Raw genomic sequence first — 17097 nt, forward strand, 5'->3', positions numbered from 1 at the left:
CTATTTTAACCACTGTCACATGCTACTCAGTCCCCCCTCCTCAGAAGCCAGTCTGTTTGAAGGTTTCTCTAGAAAAGTGATTATGATTATGGTGGTTTTCCTATCTTTAATACATATACCTGAGAATATACTCTGTAGTATATTGTATAATATATCACTGGACTGGTCTAAGAAAGAGGAAGCTGTTTAAATTTTTTTTTTCCTTACAGGGTTATAACAGTGGTAAAGTAATACTTGCCTATGATATGCAAGGCCCTGGGTTTGATCCCCAGTATTTCAATCAATCAATCCATCAATATTTCCTTTGTGACAAATTATATGGTATGTATGAAAATTAGGTGGAAAGCTTTAGAGAGGAAACTAACTAGCTGAAGTAATTGGTAAAGACGCTGGGCACCAGTGCCTCACATCTTTAATCCTAGCTACTCAGGAGGCTTAGATCTTCTCAGATCACAGCCAGCCTGTGCAGGAAAAAGTCCATGAGACTCATCTCCAATTAACCACCAAAAAGCTGGAAGTGGAATTGTGGCTCAAGTGTTAGAACAGCAGCCTTGAGTGAAAAAACAAAGGAAAACCACCCAGGCCCCAAGTTCTAGCTCCAGTACTAAAATATACACACACCCAAAAAAAGAAGAAAAGAATAAATTGGTAAGAAAGATTGGTGTCTTGCCCAAAGTTATATAACTAATAAGTAGTAGAATCTGGATTTTAACTCAGGCCTACTTCCTCTAAAGCCTTCCATATGTGGTATATTGTTCAGAAAAGCAATGGTATCTGCACCTTCTAGGAAAAATAAGACTCAGGATTTGGGGTTTAGGATGTAACTCAGTGGGAGAGCACTTAACCTAGCATGTATAAAGTTCCATCCTTAGTACCACAAGTAAAAAGTTCTTTTCTGACATATTAGCTATATTTTATTTTATTTTTTATTATCTATCTATCTATCTATCTATCTATCTATCTATCTATCTATATCTATCTATCTATCTATCTATCTATCTATCTATCTATCTATCTATCTATCTATCTGTCAGTTGTGGGGCCTGAATTCTGGGCCTGGATGTTGTTCCTCAGCTCTTCAGCTCAAGGCTAGAACTCTTCCACTTGAGCCACAGCACAACTTCCGGCTTTTTCTGCTTATGTGGTGCTGAGGAATGGAACCCAGGGCCTCATGCATGCAAGGCAAGCGCGCTACCACTGAGCCACCATCCCAGCCCTTAACTAAATTTTTAAAAGGCATGTTTTTTGATACACACTTGTAATTTTAGCACTCAGAAAAAGCTGAGACAGAGGATGGAGAAATCAAGACCAGCTTGGGTTATATAATAAAAAAGAGAAAGGGAAAGAAAAAAGGAAAGAAAAGGTGATTCAGTTTTCACTAGTGAAAAGGAACAGCCACCCATATGAAGAAAATCTGGTAAACAAAAGAGAAGCATCCAGCTGATTGTGTTTATTTAGCAGACACTTAATAATAAAAGGTTATATCTTTTATGAGGCTGGAGCTTAAAATTCAAGAATTTTACCAAGCTTCTGATAATCACCCATAATCAGATTCTTTTTAAAAATTTATTTATTTATTTATTTATTTATATTGTGAAAATACCTCCATCCCCTCCCCCAACCCCTCCCTCCCGTGCCGCCCCCCCACCACCAAAGTTGTAAAGTTTGTTTTTCTACATAACGACTTGTACATCTCATTGAGTCCACCTGTATCCCTATTTAAATGATTTGTTTTTGCCCTTCCCCTCTATAAATTATACCAACATCAAATATAGTAAGAGCAGGGGTTATACCATGGGGGAGGGACATACAAAGCAACAAAGAAATCATCTTATAAATATGTTAGAAACAATCACAAGAAAGAAAAAACATTTAAATACTTAACTTGGGGTTCATTTCACCTAACATCAACTTATCTGACCTTTACTGCTTGTCTCAGACATATACTAGATATTGCAAATAAAGGAAACCATGGGACCTATGTTTCTTTGGGCCTGGCTTACTTCATTTAATATAATTTTTTCCAAGTCTTTGCATTTCCTAACGAATGGGGCAATGTCATTCTTTCTCATGGAGGCATAGAATTCCATTGTGTATATATACCACATTTTCTTGGTCCATTCATCTACTGAGGGGCATCTGGGTTGGTTCCATCTTAGCTATGGTAAATAATGCTGCAATAAACATAGTTGTGCTGGTAGCTTTAGTATGGTCTTGTTTGTGATCATTTGGGTAAATGCCCAAAAGTGGGATTGCTGGGTCATAGGGGAGCTCTATCTGGAGCCTTTTGAGGAACCTCCATACTATTTTCCAAAGTAGTTGAACAGTTTACAATCCCACCAACAATGCAGTAGAGTTCCCTTCTGTCCACATCCCCTCCAACATCACATAATCAGATTCTTTAATGTAAATCTTATAACTCTGTAGGTATAATTTTGCAGTGAAAATTTTTTAGAATCTTTCTAGAATATATCTTGTTGAATAAACCAGTTTGTATATCCTTCCTTGAAATGAAAACTTTTCCTGTAAACAACTTCTCTTTTTTTCTGCTTTCTGCCTGAAAGATTTATATAGCAGCTTTTAGAGACAGCCTGTTTCCCCTAAGTATCTCAGTAGTGAATCAATCATGATGTTCTAGGCTCCCAGACAAAAATATTTTTTTATTTATTGTTTCATAGAAAACTGTTAGATGTTTCTGTTCATGTGAAGTGTCTGCAATTCTGAGAAATTACAGCTTGGGAAATAACATCTTGGGAAATTTTGCTGTAGATTCATGTTGGATATGAGGAAGAACCTACATTTTCTGTTAAACTGTATTGCCTACATCAAAAAGAAATTGTGTTTAAAGAAAAAAAATTGTGGGCTGGGAAGGTGGCTCAGTGGTAGAGTGCTTGCCTTGCATGCCTGAGGCCCTGGGTTCGATTCCTCAGTACCACATAAGCAAAAAGAAAAAAGCCGGAAGTGGTGCTATGGCTCGCCTTGAGCTGAAGAGCTGAGGGACAGCGCCCAGGCCCAGAGTACAGGCCCCAGGACCGGACCCCCCTAAAAAAAAATTGTGTGTGTGTGTATGTGTGTGTGTGTGTGTGTGTGTGTGTGTGTGTGTGTGTGTGTGTGTGGCGCGCATGCAAGCACAATGTGCATGGGCACTGTTCCTGACCTTTTTTGCTACTTGAGTCATAGCTCCACTTCTGGCTTTTGGGCAGCTAATTAGAGATAAGAGTCTCAGACTTTCTTGCCCAGGCTGGCTTTGAACTGCTATTCTGATTTCAGCCTCCTGAATAGCTAGAATTACAGGTGTGAATCACCAAAGCACAGCTGTTTTGTTTTTTTTTTTACATGTTTAAGGTAACAAATATTTCCATGCATGCCTTGCTTAAGTTGGACTTAACTGTGTCTCAGCCATCAACTCTCCAGCCTTTGGGGAAAGAGAGCTGCTTTGCAGACTCATGAGTCACAGAGAATAAGTTAAAAATGGACTATGAAATCCCCAGTAGGTTTGCAGCTCAGCCTTGCTCTTCTATCTTTACTTAGTCCGTATAAGTGACCCCTGTCTTCACCAGTCTGAAGTTGACACTAGCTTTGAAGAGTGGCCCAGATTTCTGCCTTTAAAGGTGCATTGAGCACAGACCTGGCTTACTGGCTGGTTTTCACAATTTCCCTTCACTGTGACATTGTCCATTTCTTTTTCCCTTCTGATTTGGAACTTTCTAAATCACTAACATTAGGTGCTGGTACCAGAATATAACATACTCCTCCATTCCTTCCTACCCTCAAACAAAAAATAAACAATGAGGCTTAGACGACATTAGATTACTTTGGTAAGAAGTACTAGGAAGCTGTGTCCTAGCCCCCTAGTATGACTTTGGGATGGGAGGGGTGTAGGGAAAGAAGCTTTACTAAACTAGACGTTCACATCTGACCCAGCTTATCTACTAAGAAGAGGTTAAAATATTTTACTATTATATTCGTACTGTGGGAGAAAAACTGATGATCATGACTCTCCCCTAACAAAAGTTCATTTGACTGATCAGAAACCATCCTAGATTTTTTTCATTCCATTTTTTGAAGCTGAATCTCTCAGTGTACTAGGCCTATTAATATATTGTTGACCAAAATCAATTTTATCCCTGCCCTCATGGAGCGTTTAGTTGGTCCCAGTTTTAGGAAAGCTGGAAGTTTGGTTAGAAATTTCATTCCATTTTCCCACTGAGTTTTACTTTCAGTGTTCTTTCTCTTTTCTTTGGCCTCATTTATATTTTTTTGGATCCTCCTTGCATCCTCTTCTGAATTCTGGATGGCTGTCTGAATAATGTGGGCAGCACCAACCATCACTCTTTAAAAAATGGGCAAGGGAGTGGATAAGATGGTTCATACTTGCTGTCTCAGCATTAGGGAAGCTGGGGCAGTAGAGTCAGTTGAACTTTTTTTTGGGGGGGGGGTGGATCTTGGGGCTTGAACTCAGAGCCTTAAGCTTCTTTGTGCTCAAGGCTAGTACTCTATCACTTGAACCACAGAGCTACTTCTGGCTTTTTTCTGAGTAGTTTATTGGAGGTAAGTCTCACAGATTTTCTGTCTTTGAACTGGCTTCAAACTGCACTCCTCAGATCTCAGCTTCCTGAGTAGCTAGGATTACAGGTGTGAACCACCAGTGCCTGGCAAGGGTCACTTGAGATGAGGAGTTTGAGACTAGCCTGGACAATAAAGCACAAAGAAAGTTTAATTTAACCTTTTCTCTTTTTTGCCAAGTTTGTCTCAAAAAATGGTTTTAAAAAGTCAAGAATGTTAAGAATAATAATCTTCCTTCTTACTGGCTCAACCTCCAACATTCTAGCTCAGTAGTATCCATCTATTACAGTTGACATCCTTTGCTCATTGCTGGACTTTTTTTTTTTAAGACATCATAGGGCTAGGAAGGTGGCTCAGTGGTAGAGTGCTTGCCTTGCATGCATGAGGCCTTGGGTTTAATTCCTCAGCACCACATAAGCAGAAAAAGCTGGAAGTGGCGCTGTGGCTCAAATGGTAGAGCACTAGCCTTGAGCTGAAGTGCTGAGGGACAGCTCCCAGGCCCAGAGTTCAGGCCCCATGACCAACAAAAACAACAAAAAAGGCACCATGCCTTCGTGTTTCAAGATCTAGTTCAGATCCTACATTGTTTTCAGTTGTTGTGTCTCTCCTTGCCCTCTGACCTGTAACAATTTCTCAAGTCTTATTTTTCCTGTTATAGGCATACTGGTATCTTGTAGACTATTCTCAATCTGAATTTTCTGAAATATTCCACCCTTCCTTACCTCTCCCTCTTTCCTACCTCCCCTTATCCCTACCTTTCCTTCTTTCCTTTCTTCCTTTTTTTCTTTCCTGGTAATGGAACCCAGAGTTGTTTTTTTTTTTTTGTCAGTCGTGGGGCCTGAACTCTGGGCCTGGGCGCTGTCCCTCAGCTCTTCAACTCAAGGCAAGCGCTCTACCACTTGAGCTACAGCGCCACTTCCGGTTTTCTGGTGGTTTATTGGAGATAGGAGTCTCACGGTCTCTCCTGCCCGGGCTGGCTTTGAACCGCGATCCTCAGATCTCAGCCTCCTGAGTAGCTAGGATTACAGGCGTGAGCCACCAGTACCCGGCTTGGAACCCAGAGTTTTATACATACCTCATTCTACCACTGAACTTTGTTTTTGTTGTTGCTTGGTTGCTTTTGGTGGTAATGTTAATCTTGAGGCCCTGTGTCTGCTAGGCTACCACTTGAGCTGTATGCCTCCAGCCCTGCTTTATGCTTGTTATGTTGGAGATGGAGTCTGGTAAATTTTTCTAACTGGTCTGGCCAGGATTCCCCAGATCTCAGCCTCCTGAATAGTAGGATTCCAGATGTGAGCCACTTTTTTTTTTTTTTTTTTCCGATTGTGAGGCTAGAACTTGGCCTAGGCACTGTCCATCAGCTCTTCAGCTCAAGGCTAGCGTTCTACCACCTGAGCCACAGCGCCACTTCTGGCTTTTTCTTCTTATGTGGTACTGAGGAATTGAACCCAGGGCCTCATGCATGCAAGGCAAGCACTCTGCCACTGAGCCACTTTCCCAGACCACAGATGTGAGCCACTGACACGTGGCCTAGCCCCTGTTTTTTTTTTTTTTTTGTGACAAGCTCTTGCTATTATATAGTCCATGCTGGCCTTGAACAGGAGATCCTCCTGCCTGTGCCTCCCAAAAGCTGGATTTATAGCATGTACCACCATTCTTACTGTTGTCTGATGTTTAAATTAAGGTCATAGAGAATAGAAGAAGAGGAATGGGAATATAACAGTATGTATGTGTGAATCTGTTCAAATACACTGTATTCATTCCTGTAGGGAATTATCACAATGAAACCCCTCATAGCATTAATGCATGCTAATTCAAAAATAAAAGTTCAGGCTAGGAATGTGGCTTAGCAGTAGAGTGCTTGCCTAGCATGTATGAAGCCCTGGGTTTAATTCCTCAGCACCACATAACAGAAAAAGCCGGAAATGGTGCTGTGGCTCAAGTGGTAGAGTGCTGGCCTTGAGCAAAAAAAGCTCAGGGATAGTGCCCAAGCCCTGAGTTCAAGCCCCAGGTCTTGCAAAAAATAAAAAAATAAAAGTTTAAAAGTAAGTAAAAGGCGAGAAAAAAGTCAATTTACCTTACACTGTAGACAAAATAATACAATATTTTAACAAATTTGTCCTTCTTTTAAGACTTTTATTTTTGTTTTGCTCTTTTGGGTACATAGAAGCATAATTTACATATAACAAACCTACCAGTTTTACTATTTTTTTTTTTTTTTTGGTCGGTTGTGGGGCCTGAACTCTGGGCCTGGGCACTGTCCCTCAGCTCTTTACCTTAAGGCTAGCACTCTACCATTAGAGCCACAGCGCCACTTCTGGCTTTTTCTGCTTATGTGGTGCTAAGGAATTGAACCCAGGGCCTTATGATGCAAGGCAAGCACTCTACCACTGAGTCACCTTCCCAGCCCCTATTTTTTAAATTTTCATTTATTTATTTAGGTCAGTTGTGAGGCTTGAACTCTGGGCCTAGGTGCTGTCCCTAAGCTTGTCAACTCAAGGCAAGCACTCTACCACTTGAGCCACAGTGCCACTTCTGGTTTTCTGGTGGTTAATTGGAGATTAGAGTTTCAATGACTTTCCTGCCCATGTTGGCTTTGAACCACAATTTTTCATATCTCAGCCTCCTGAGTAGCTGGGATTACAGGATTGAGCCACCGGCGCCCGGCTTTACTTTTTTTTTTTTAAATTACTTTATTGTGGTTTTAGAGGTGATATATAGCAAGATTACCTTTACATATGTCAGGTAATACATACATTTCCTTCCTTTTGCATAGTATCATCTGTTTCTTCATTCTTCTCTTTCCCTCCCTCCCATCTCTACCCACGAGTTGCACATGGTTCACTTTCGTCAGTGTCCAGTGCAGCCATTGTGTTCTGCTGCTGCACTTTTTCACCCATTTTCCACTGATTCTGTGCCCTCCCCCCACCTTCCTTCATATGTGCACGTATGTACACTATATATGAGATAAAGAATACAGAGTCATCAGAAAATGAAGACAGATTAAGAAAAGGCCCTTTTGTTTCCTTATCTTTGGCTCATTTCAGTATGTATATTATTTTATACATATAAAGAAATGCTTGGGAATTACAACTTGGTGATTTTCTCCTAAGACTATCTTCTTTTGGTCTCACTGTATATGAAACCCACCCATTTTAAATGGACAATTCAATGAATTTGATCATTTCAACATCTGTTTCATCTGACATCTGTTGTCATTCTGCACATGAGCAGAAAATTTCCTGGTTCTTCATGTTCAGGTAATCTTGGATTATATTATGGAATAATGTATAATAAGATTGTTATTTAAACTGCATCATAAACATCTTAACAAAAAAATAAGGTTATAGATGTTTAAAAGGATACCACAGAGATAATATGCCCTTCTCGTGTTAAGATACCATGGGTTGGGCTGGGAAGGTGGCTCAGTGGTAGAACACTTGCCTTGCATTCCTGAGGCCCTAGGTTCGATTCCTCAGCACCACATAAGCAAAAAGCAAAAAACCGGTAGTGTTGCTGTGGCTCAAGTGGTAGAGCACTAGCCTTGAGCTGAAGAGCTGAGGGACAGCACCCAGGCCCAGAGTTCAGGCCCCATGACCGGACCCCAGAAAAAAAGATACCATGGGTTAAATGACATCCACATGACATTATCTAGCCCTCAATGTGAGTGAGAGCTAACTACATATACTATGTAAGATTATTTATGGGTCAGATTTTTATTTTCCCCCATTTATATCAATACAGACACATGTCAAACTTTGATCTAAAGCCCATGTTCTTTCTGCTATACCAGGCAAGAAATGATAAGAACCTATACCAATATATTGGTTTGGGGGTAGATTTACTTAAATGAAATTTCCGTTTAGTTAGGATTTTCTTGTTTGTTTGCTTGCTAGGTATTACTAAGGTTTGAATTCAAGGATTTTAGAGCTTGCTAGTTAGGTACCTTACTTAGCACTTGAGGCATACATCCAGCTCAAATTTCAGTGATTTTTTGAGAGGTAGATTTTGTAGGATGTGGTGACCTTGGGTATGAGCAAGTTATAAGGAATATTTGAAAATAATTCTCAGACTTTGGCTTACATGATGATTGCCTCTAGACTTTGGAGACTGTATTTACCCAACATTTTGCATCAGCCTTGATTAAGTCCACTTTCTTTCAGATTAGAACACCAGAGCCCCCTAGTGGACAGCAACCTGGAGTCCTGTTTGTTGTCTAAAGAATTCTTGGCATGATTTTTGATTGTTTTGTTATGAGTTTTTTCTCCTTAGCTCATTTGCATAGCAGAGGTGCTCCATCTTCTTTGTAATAAATAGTTAAACCATTCCCATTCCCATTTATAACCTCCCTCGTGGTGTAGTGAAAGGACAGTTATCTTTTTAAAATCATTTGATCTAGTATTTTACACCAAAAAGATATCATATCCTTATTTTTTGATTGGTTTATCTTCTATTTGATGTTGTGTTAATGGTTATTCTTTCTTTCAGAGCCATCATCAACCACTTTAATCCCAAAATTGAGTCCTATGCTGCTGTGAATCATATATCTCAACTGTCAGAGGAGCAGGTAAGCCATTACTTTGCCCAGAGTGACCAGTATCTGGGATCAAGCACTTGCTTTCTCTATGATAGCAGGGAGTTCTGTGGCTGAGCTTTTAACAGAGACCATAAGAGCCAAGCTGTCAAGGGGAATTAGTGTAGAACTGTTTGATAGTACTTTAAATAGAGTAGTACCGATTGAATTTGTACTACCATAAGGATTTGTTTAATTATATAGAAGATATGCAGATGAAAATTTAGAGAATTATTGTTTCATGTAAAGCATTACTCTTAATTTTAGAGTCATTTTGATTTTTTTAATGAGAACTTAAAAATGGATGAAAATGCCAATTAGGAAAACTCTGAATTCAGTTTAATTTAAAACTGTTCGTCTCGGTAAAACATGAGCCCTCATTGGGACAGATTTTTCCTTAGTAATTGAGTTCCCTTTGCCTTGAGCAATTATTTTCAACCAGGTTTTTCTATTTTCTATGGCATAGACTGAGTTAAGAGATTCAGATGGGGGGGGGGGGGGGGGGGTGTGTGTGTGTGTGTGTGTGTGTGTGTGTGTGTGTGTGTGTGTGTGTGTGTGTGTGTGTGTGTGTGTGTGTGTGTGTGTGTGTGTGTGTGTGTGTGTGTGTGTGTGTGTGTGTGTGTGTGTGTGTGTGTGTGTGTGTGTGTGTGTGTGTCTCAAAGTGCTTGTTGTACTCAACTCTGCATTATATAAAAGTCCAGATGGGGCTTTAGCATGACATGGGGTTGAACTTGATGTTTAATTTTGAGGCTATTCATTCTCGTGTTGTTAAAAGCACAAAATAAAACATACATAGACTTTCTCTTCTTTCTTTCCCATCTTGCTCTCAAGTTGGAGGGGCCAAGATATAGATTGCAAGCAAAAAAGAAAAACACATATAATCCACTAGTCCTTTCTTGCCGATGTATCATTGTAACCCTTTTCTGAGCTCTAAACTGATCTGGCAGCTATGGTATATACTGGTGCGTTCCGACAGTCCTTGAAAGCTATTTGTCTTACCTAATGAGACACCAGGCAAGCCTTTTCTTAACAGACAGGCTTCTCAGGATTCTCTGCAGTGGCTCTTTCCTTAACTAGATGGATTGAACTCTATTAGTCTGTCATTGTTTTCTTTGAGGTGTTTGTTCTCTTTGGTGAGGCCAGCTGTGTGGATGCCTCCTCACATTTAAAAATGTTTTTTGTTTTTTTTTTCTATTGCCGGTTCTGGGGCTTGAACTCAGGGCCTGAGCACTGTCCCTGAGCTTCTTTCGCATAAGGCTAGCACTCTACCACTTGAGCCATAGTGCCACTTCCAGCTTCTTCTTTTATTGTGGTACTGAGGAGTCGAACCCAAGGCTTCATGCATGCTAGGCAAGCAGTCTACCACTAAGCCACACTCCCAGCCCTAAAACTCTGGGGTTGATTTTCGTTTTTGTTTTTTGTTTTTTTATCGGTCATGGGGCTTGAACTCTGGGCCTGGGCACTATCCCTCAGCTCTTCAGCTCAAGGCAAGCACTCTATCACTTGAGCACAGTGCCACTTCTGGTTTTCTGATAGTTAATTGGAGATAAGAGTCTCACGGACTTTCCTGCCTGGGCTGGCTTTGAACCATGATCCTCAGATCTCTGCCTCCTGTGTAGCTAGAATTACAGGTATGAGCCACAGGTGCAAGGCTATATCTCTGATTTTTAAAAATTCTTTTTCCTCTATGCCTATTGAGCAGTTCAAAGTTCTGTTCTTTGATGCTGGAACTCTCTAAAAGGTGTTTCTTGGTGCTGCTACCTTTTCCTGTTGGACCAATTCATGTCAATTTTACTATCTCATTTTTATGTAGAGGATTGCAACATATTGAGTTCTGTACAGTGAGAGAAGGAGTAATTTTCTTTCCTGCCACAGTGAGATGTGGTTAGTGTGGAAGCTTAAAAAAAAAACCAGTAAGACACATTTTTGCTGTCAGCCACGTGCAGCATTCATCCCCCAGCAGCTTGTGAAGGTCAGGCTAAAATCTTTTTCCAGCAGTAGCAGCCACAGACCAATAATAAAATCCCATTGTGGTGCATGAGGCAATCTGGAAAAGGATGATTAGCAAGCATGTGTCCTAACCCTCCTTCAACTTTTCTCAAAGTAAATGAAGTAATAAAAATACATCTCAGAGCTGTGGCTCAAGTGGTAGAATGCTAAACTTAAGCAAAATAGCTCAGGAACAGCACCCAGGAACTGAGTTCAAATCCAGGACCAGAGAAAACAAAAATACATATGGGGCTGGGAATGTGGCTTAGTGGTAGAGTGCTTACCTAACATGCATGATGCCCTGGGTTTGATTGCTCAGTACCACATAAACAGAAAAATCCAGAAGTGGTACTGTGGCTCAAGTGATGGAGTGCTAGCCTTGAGCAAATCAGAGACAGTGCCCAGGCCTTGAGCTTAAGCTCCAGGATTGGCAAAAAAAAAAAAAAAAAAAAAAAAACACCTCAAAAGAAGTCTATAAGCCAGAAATGAGGCAGTTCCTAGGGATAGGGAGAGTATCCAAGAATAGGGAAGAAATGGGAATTCTCAAAGATTTACTTAGACAATGAATAATTGCATGCCTATGATGCTGAGTAGTGGGGATCAGTAGTGTATACTTGCTGTTACGAAGTTTTTTGTATACTCACTATCTCTCTTAGCATTCTTTTTGCCTTGGAAGCCTTGGAAGGGTCCTGATACCTTTTCTTTCTCTTTCTCTTTCTCTCTTTCTCTTTCTCTCTTTCTTCCTTTCTTCCTCCCTCCCTCCCTTCCTCCCTCCCTCCCTCCTTCCCTTCTTTCTTTCTTTCTTTCTTTTTATTATCCTGTTTTTTTATTTATTTTATTATGAAAATACTGTACAGAGGGGTTACAATTACATTGGCAAGATAATGAGTACATTTCTTATCAAGCATTGTAGCCTCCTCCTTTGTTCCCCTTTCCCATCCCTTCCCAGCCTCCCCCACCCCCACCCCCCTACCCAATCCTCCCTCTCACCAATCTTTCTTTCTTCCTTCCTTCCTTCCTTCTTTTCTCTTTCTTTCTCTCTCTTTCTTTCTTTCTTTCTGGGGGCTGTGCGTCAAACTCTACCACTTTGAGCCACGGTGCTGCTTCTGGTCTTCTGGTGGTTAATCAGAGATAAGAGTTTCACAGACTTTCTTGCCCAGGCTGGCTTCAAACTGTGATACTCAGATCTCAGCCTCCTTAAAAGATTTACAGACTTGAGCCACTGGTGCCTGGCACCTGGCTTTGATACCCTTTTCAAAACCACCCTTAAAATAGTTCTCTTTCCTAGCTGCCACTGAAGAGTGCTAAATGACAGCTTTATAGTGCACTTGGTTTTATTCTCAACCCTGTCAGACTAGAAGTATTTGACTGCCTTGTTTATCTCCAACATGTGTTAGAGTACTTCTCTCCCTTCACTTAGGAACATTAATGCTAATGTCACTTATTCACAGCTTCTCAAAGAGCTGGTTTTAGGATGCAGTATGGCCCTATAATTGTTTGAACTAAGTAGGGGAAAAAAATCAAGAATTTAATCCTCAGTAGATTTGAATATACTTCTAAAATAAAATCTAAGCCCACAGATGGGCATTAACTAGAATTATCCCAGTAAGTTAGCAGACAAGACAGGGCTCTTTGCTAGATTTGCCTGCCTAACTTGTCATTTCTTTCTGGTAAGAAAATTTTGAATTCTTGTATACTGACAACCTCCAGGTGCAATCTCTGTTATGGACATTTCAGGGTGATGCATTACTACTGATTAAACAAAGCCTGGGCTTTTTTTTTTTCAGACATGTAGAAAATAGATGATAATTTTCTGGTAATTTTCATTGGCTTCATGGAGGGCAGAGCTTGTTAATGAGTTAATATCCTCAGCATGACTGAGTAGTCATACACTTTCTAGTAAAATGAATGAATTTTTATAGTGACTATGCAGGAACTTCTTTGTTTTGACCTCTTTTTCTGCATGTGATAAAAATATTTACAATTTTTGTCTTTTTGTGGTACTAGGGTTTTAACTCCGGGCCTCATGCTTGCTAGACACACACTCTATCACTAAGCCATGCCTATGTCCCATTTTTAAGTAAACATTCTGCATGTTCATATTGCTGTGCAATCATCACTGCCTGTCTCTCTAGAGCTTTCTGATTGTTTCAATGCTAATACCCTATAGTCAGTAAATAATACTACCCATTCTGCCTGCCCTCAGCCCCCAGTAACAACCGTTCTGTTCTCTGACTCTGAATTTAACTAATCTAGGTATCTTTGTGAACTTATATACTTTTGTGACTGCTTATTTCATTTATCATGCAAGATCCTTAAATCTCAGTCTCCTGGGTAGCTAGGATTACAGGTGTGAGTCAGTTTTTATATACAAAAGTAGGAAAGAATATTTTGGCCTCTTTTTTGCATTTGACATATCTTTATGAATAAAGATTAGAGAGAAACTGTAACTTGCTTTTCTAAGAACTATGAAACTACTAGATTTGGCTTGTTTCTAGTACGTCTTCAAAATTATCCTTCAGGAGTTTGGAGATTCCTCAACAAACCAAGCATAGAACTACCCTATGATCTCAATTCTGCTCTTGGACATTTATCCAAAAGATTACAAGTTAGGATACAGTAAAGACACCTGCACACCCATGTGCACTATTCACCCTAGCCAAGTTACAGAAGCAGCCCAAATGCCCTACAATAGACAAATGGATCAAGAAAATGTGGTAAGTGTGAGTCTACACACACATACAGTGGAATTTTTCTTATTTTACTTACCCATCAGGAAGGAGAATATTATTCCTTCAAATATATTCTTTGCAAGGAAATAAATGGACCTAGAAAAAATTATATTAAGTGAAGTTAGGCTCAGAGAGACAAATGGCACGTTTTTCTCTCATATGTGCAGGTTAGATCTAAATTATAAACATACATGAAAACATAAACAGTACAGGGTCATATGCATATATACAACAAACATTGCCTAAAGTATGATGTACATGGGGGAGGTTATAAATACTTTGAACAGCTAATTTACAATTTACTAACTTCCTGAATACTAGGAAGCCAACACATATGTTGTTAGGGGTGAAGGAGTCAAGGGGAGAGAGAGAAGACAAATGGAGCCCTTGGAATAATTACTTAAAAGTAATTTTTTTGCCTGTCCTTAGACTTGAACTCAGGGCCTGGGAGATGTCCCTAAGCTTCTTTTGCTCAAGGCCAGTGCTCTACACTTGAGCCACAGGCCACTTCCAGCTTTTTCCAAGTAGTTTATTGGAGATGAGAGTCTCATGGACTTTATTCTGCCTGGGCTGGCTTCAAACTATGATCCTCGGATCTCAGCCTCCTGAGTAGCTATGATTACAGGCATGAGCCACTACTGCCCAGATCCTAAAGATAATTTTTAAAGCTCTGTGTGTATGTGTGTGTAAAAAAAATACCTTTAAGGCTTCTGCCTGGTGAAAAGGAGATCTAGAGAAAGAAGATTAGCTCCTTCTTTTTTCTAGATGGCTTGTTGGTAAGCATCCATTTCTACCTGATATGCCAAGCAAACTTGATCATCAAGGGATAAGGATTCGTGAAAGAACTGAAGCTAAAGATTCAGAGTAAGAGTTTTTTTTTTTTTTTTTTTTGGTCTGGTCGTGGGGCCTGAACTCTGGGCCTGGGCTCTGTCCCTCAGCTCTTCAGCTCAAGGCTAGTGCTCTACCACTTGAGCCACAGCGCCACTTCCAGCTTTTTTCTTTTTGCTTATGTGGTGCTGAGGAATCGAACCCAGGGCCTCATGCATGCAAGGCAAGTACTCTACCACTGAGCCACTTTCCCAGCCCAGAGTAAGAGATTTAGAGTACATAGCAATCTAATTTTTTAAATTTTATTGTCATGGTGACATATGGAGGGGTTATAGTTACATACTTAAGGTAATGAGTACATTTCTTTTTTTTTTTTTGGTCGGTCATGGGGCTTGAACTCTGGGCTTGGGCGCTGTCCCTAAGCTCTTCATCTCAAAGTTAGTGCTCTACCACTTGAGCTACAGCACCACTTCTGATTTTCTGGTGGTTTATTGGAGATAAGAGTTTCATGGACTTTCCGCCCAGGCTGGCTTTGAGCAGAGATCCTCAGATCTCAGCCTTCTGAGTAGCTAGGATTATAGGCGTGAGCCACCAGTGCCTGGCATGAGTACATTTCTTGTCGAACATTGTTTCCCTTCCTTCGTTTTTCTCCCACTTTCCCTCTCCTTCTCCCATCCCAAAATGGTTTTGACTTAAGGAACTTTGAGTCCTTCCACTTCAGAACTGTTTTCTCTCTTGGTCTAGTTGTATTCATTTCTTTCCATTTTGAAGCTGACTACAGAGTAGCTATCATAAACCTGAAACTCTAGTCTTTAGCCCCTCTATCAGTGACTTGCACCCTAATTTTCATTTCCATAAGAGGATAGTTGACTTAACAATCTGTGTTTCTAATGGTTGAGTTATACAAATAATTGAAGATGGAAGATATTTACAAGAAACTGTTGATGGGCTGGGAAGGTGGCTCAGTGGTAGAGTGCTTGCCTTGCATGCATGAGGCCCTGGGTTTGATTTCTCAGCACCACATAAGCAGAAAAAGCCGGAAGTGGCGCTGTGGCCCAAGTGGTAGAGTGCTAGCCTTGAGCTGAAGAGCTGAGGGACAGCGCCCAGGCCCAGAGTTCAGGCCCCACGACTGGACCCAAAAAAAAAAAAAAGAAAAGAAAAGAAACTGTTGATCCTAGGATAAATCTTGAGCTCAGAAGCTTAGAGAATATCCTGTCTTGATGAAGCAATGCTTCCTTTACAGAAGTATGCTAGAAACCAAGAGCTTTCTGGAAAGGTTTTCTTCCCTCTGCTGTCCTACTGCCAACCACTAAGTACTTACTCTCTTCTGTTCTACTTTTCAAAAGGCTATTATTGGTGACATCATATTAGAGATTGGACTGCAATCACAAGGTCTGCCATAAACTTTCTTGGAGTAATATTTACTGACAGATGCTTCTTAACCTAAGATCCAAATTTAGCAAGTTAGTTTAAACTAAAATTGTGTGTAATATTATGCATATGTCCTTTTCTTGAAGAAGACCCATCTTTTCTAAGATTTTCAACCAGTCTTTGATTCCTCTTCAACACTTTTAAGATTAGCTTTGAATAATTCTTCATGCTTTCCTTAATCCAAAACCATCGACCTGTGAAAGTTCTCATTGCATATCTTGAACTCCTAATAGGCTTTCATTATTTGTCTGGTTTTACAAATGCTATGACATTATATAGCTGGCCATCTGTGGCTCTTGCCTCTAATTCTAGCTACTCTAGAAACTGAGATCTGGGGATCACGTGGTTCAAAGCTAGCCACGGCAGCAAAGTCTTGTGAGATTCTTGTCTCTAGTTAACCATCAAAAAGCCTAAAGTGGAGCTGTGGCTCAAGTGGTAGACCAATAATCTTGAGCAAAAAAAGCTCAGGGATGGCACTTAGGCCCTAAATTCAAGCCTCAGGATGGCAAAAAAAAAAAAAAAGCTGGAGAATTCCAGAGTTCTTGCAAGTTGTATTCCTCTATCACAGTACACCCAGACACTGAGACATTGAATGACAGAAATGCAAGTCAGTCATTTAATAATACCCTCCATAATCAGTAATGCACTGACTCTTACACCTTCATTTGTGTGTGTGTGTGTGTGTGTGTGTGTGATTCAAGTTACATGGGAGCTGAGATCATGAGAATAGTTGTTCCCTTGCATGAACGAGGCCCTGGGTTCGATTCCTCAGTACCACATAAGTAGAAAAAGCTAGAAGTGGCACTGTGGCTCAAATAGTAGGGCACTAGCCTTGAGCTGAAGAGCTGAGGGACAGTGCCCAGACCCAGAGTTCAGGCCCACGACCAACCAAAAAAAAAATACTATGAGCCAGCCAGGCACAGGTAGCTCACGTCTATAATCCTACCTACTAAGGAGGCTGAGATCTGAGGATCATGG

The 17097-nt window shown here is 40.4% G+C and overlaps 1 protein-coding gene across 2 annotated transcripts in view; it reads left to right on the forward strand.

Annotated features, from left to right (window-relative positions):
• The window catches only part of Armh3 (armadillo like helical domain containing 3), a 193698-nt gene that overhangs the window by 155323 nt on the left and 21278 nt on the right, over positions 1-17097 (forward strand). For both annotated transcript variants that reach the window (XM_042689297.1, XM_042689298.1), the window contains one exon: positions 9055-9133. In XM_042689297.1, coding sequence (XP_042545231.1) covers positions 9055-9133 — 79 coding nt within the window. The remainder of the gene's footprint in view (positions 1-9054; positions 9134-17097) is intronic.

The sequence above is a fragment of the Dipodomys spectabilis genome, unplaced genomic scaffold (genome assembly GCF_019054845.1).
Source record: "Dipodomys spectabilis isolate Male_0828 unplaced genomic scaffold, ASM1905484v1 ptg000125l, whole genome shotgun sequence".
Classification (NCBI taxonomy): domain Eukaryota; kingdom Metazoa; phylum Chordata; class Mammalia; order Rodentia; family Heteromyidae; genus Dipodomys; species Dipodomys spectabilis.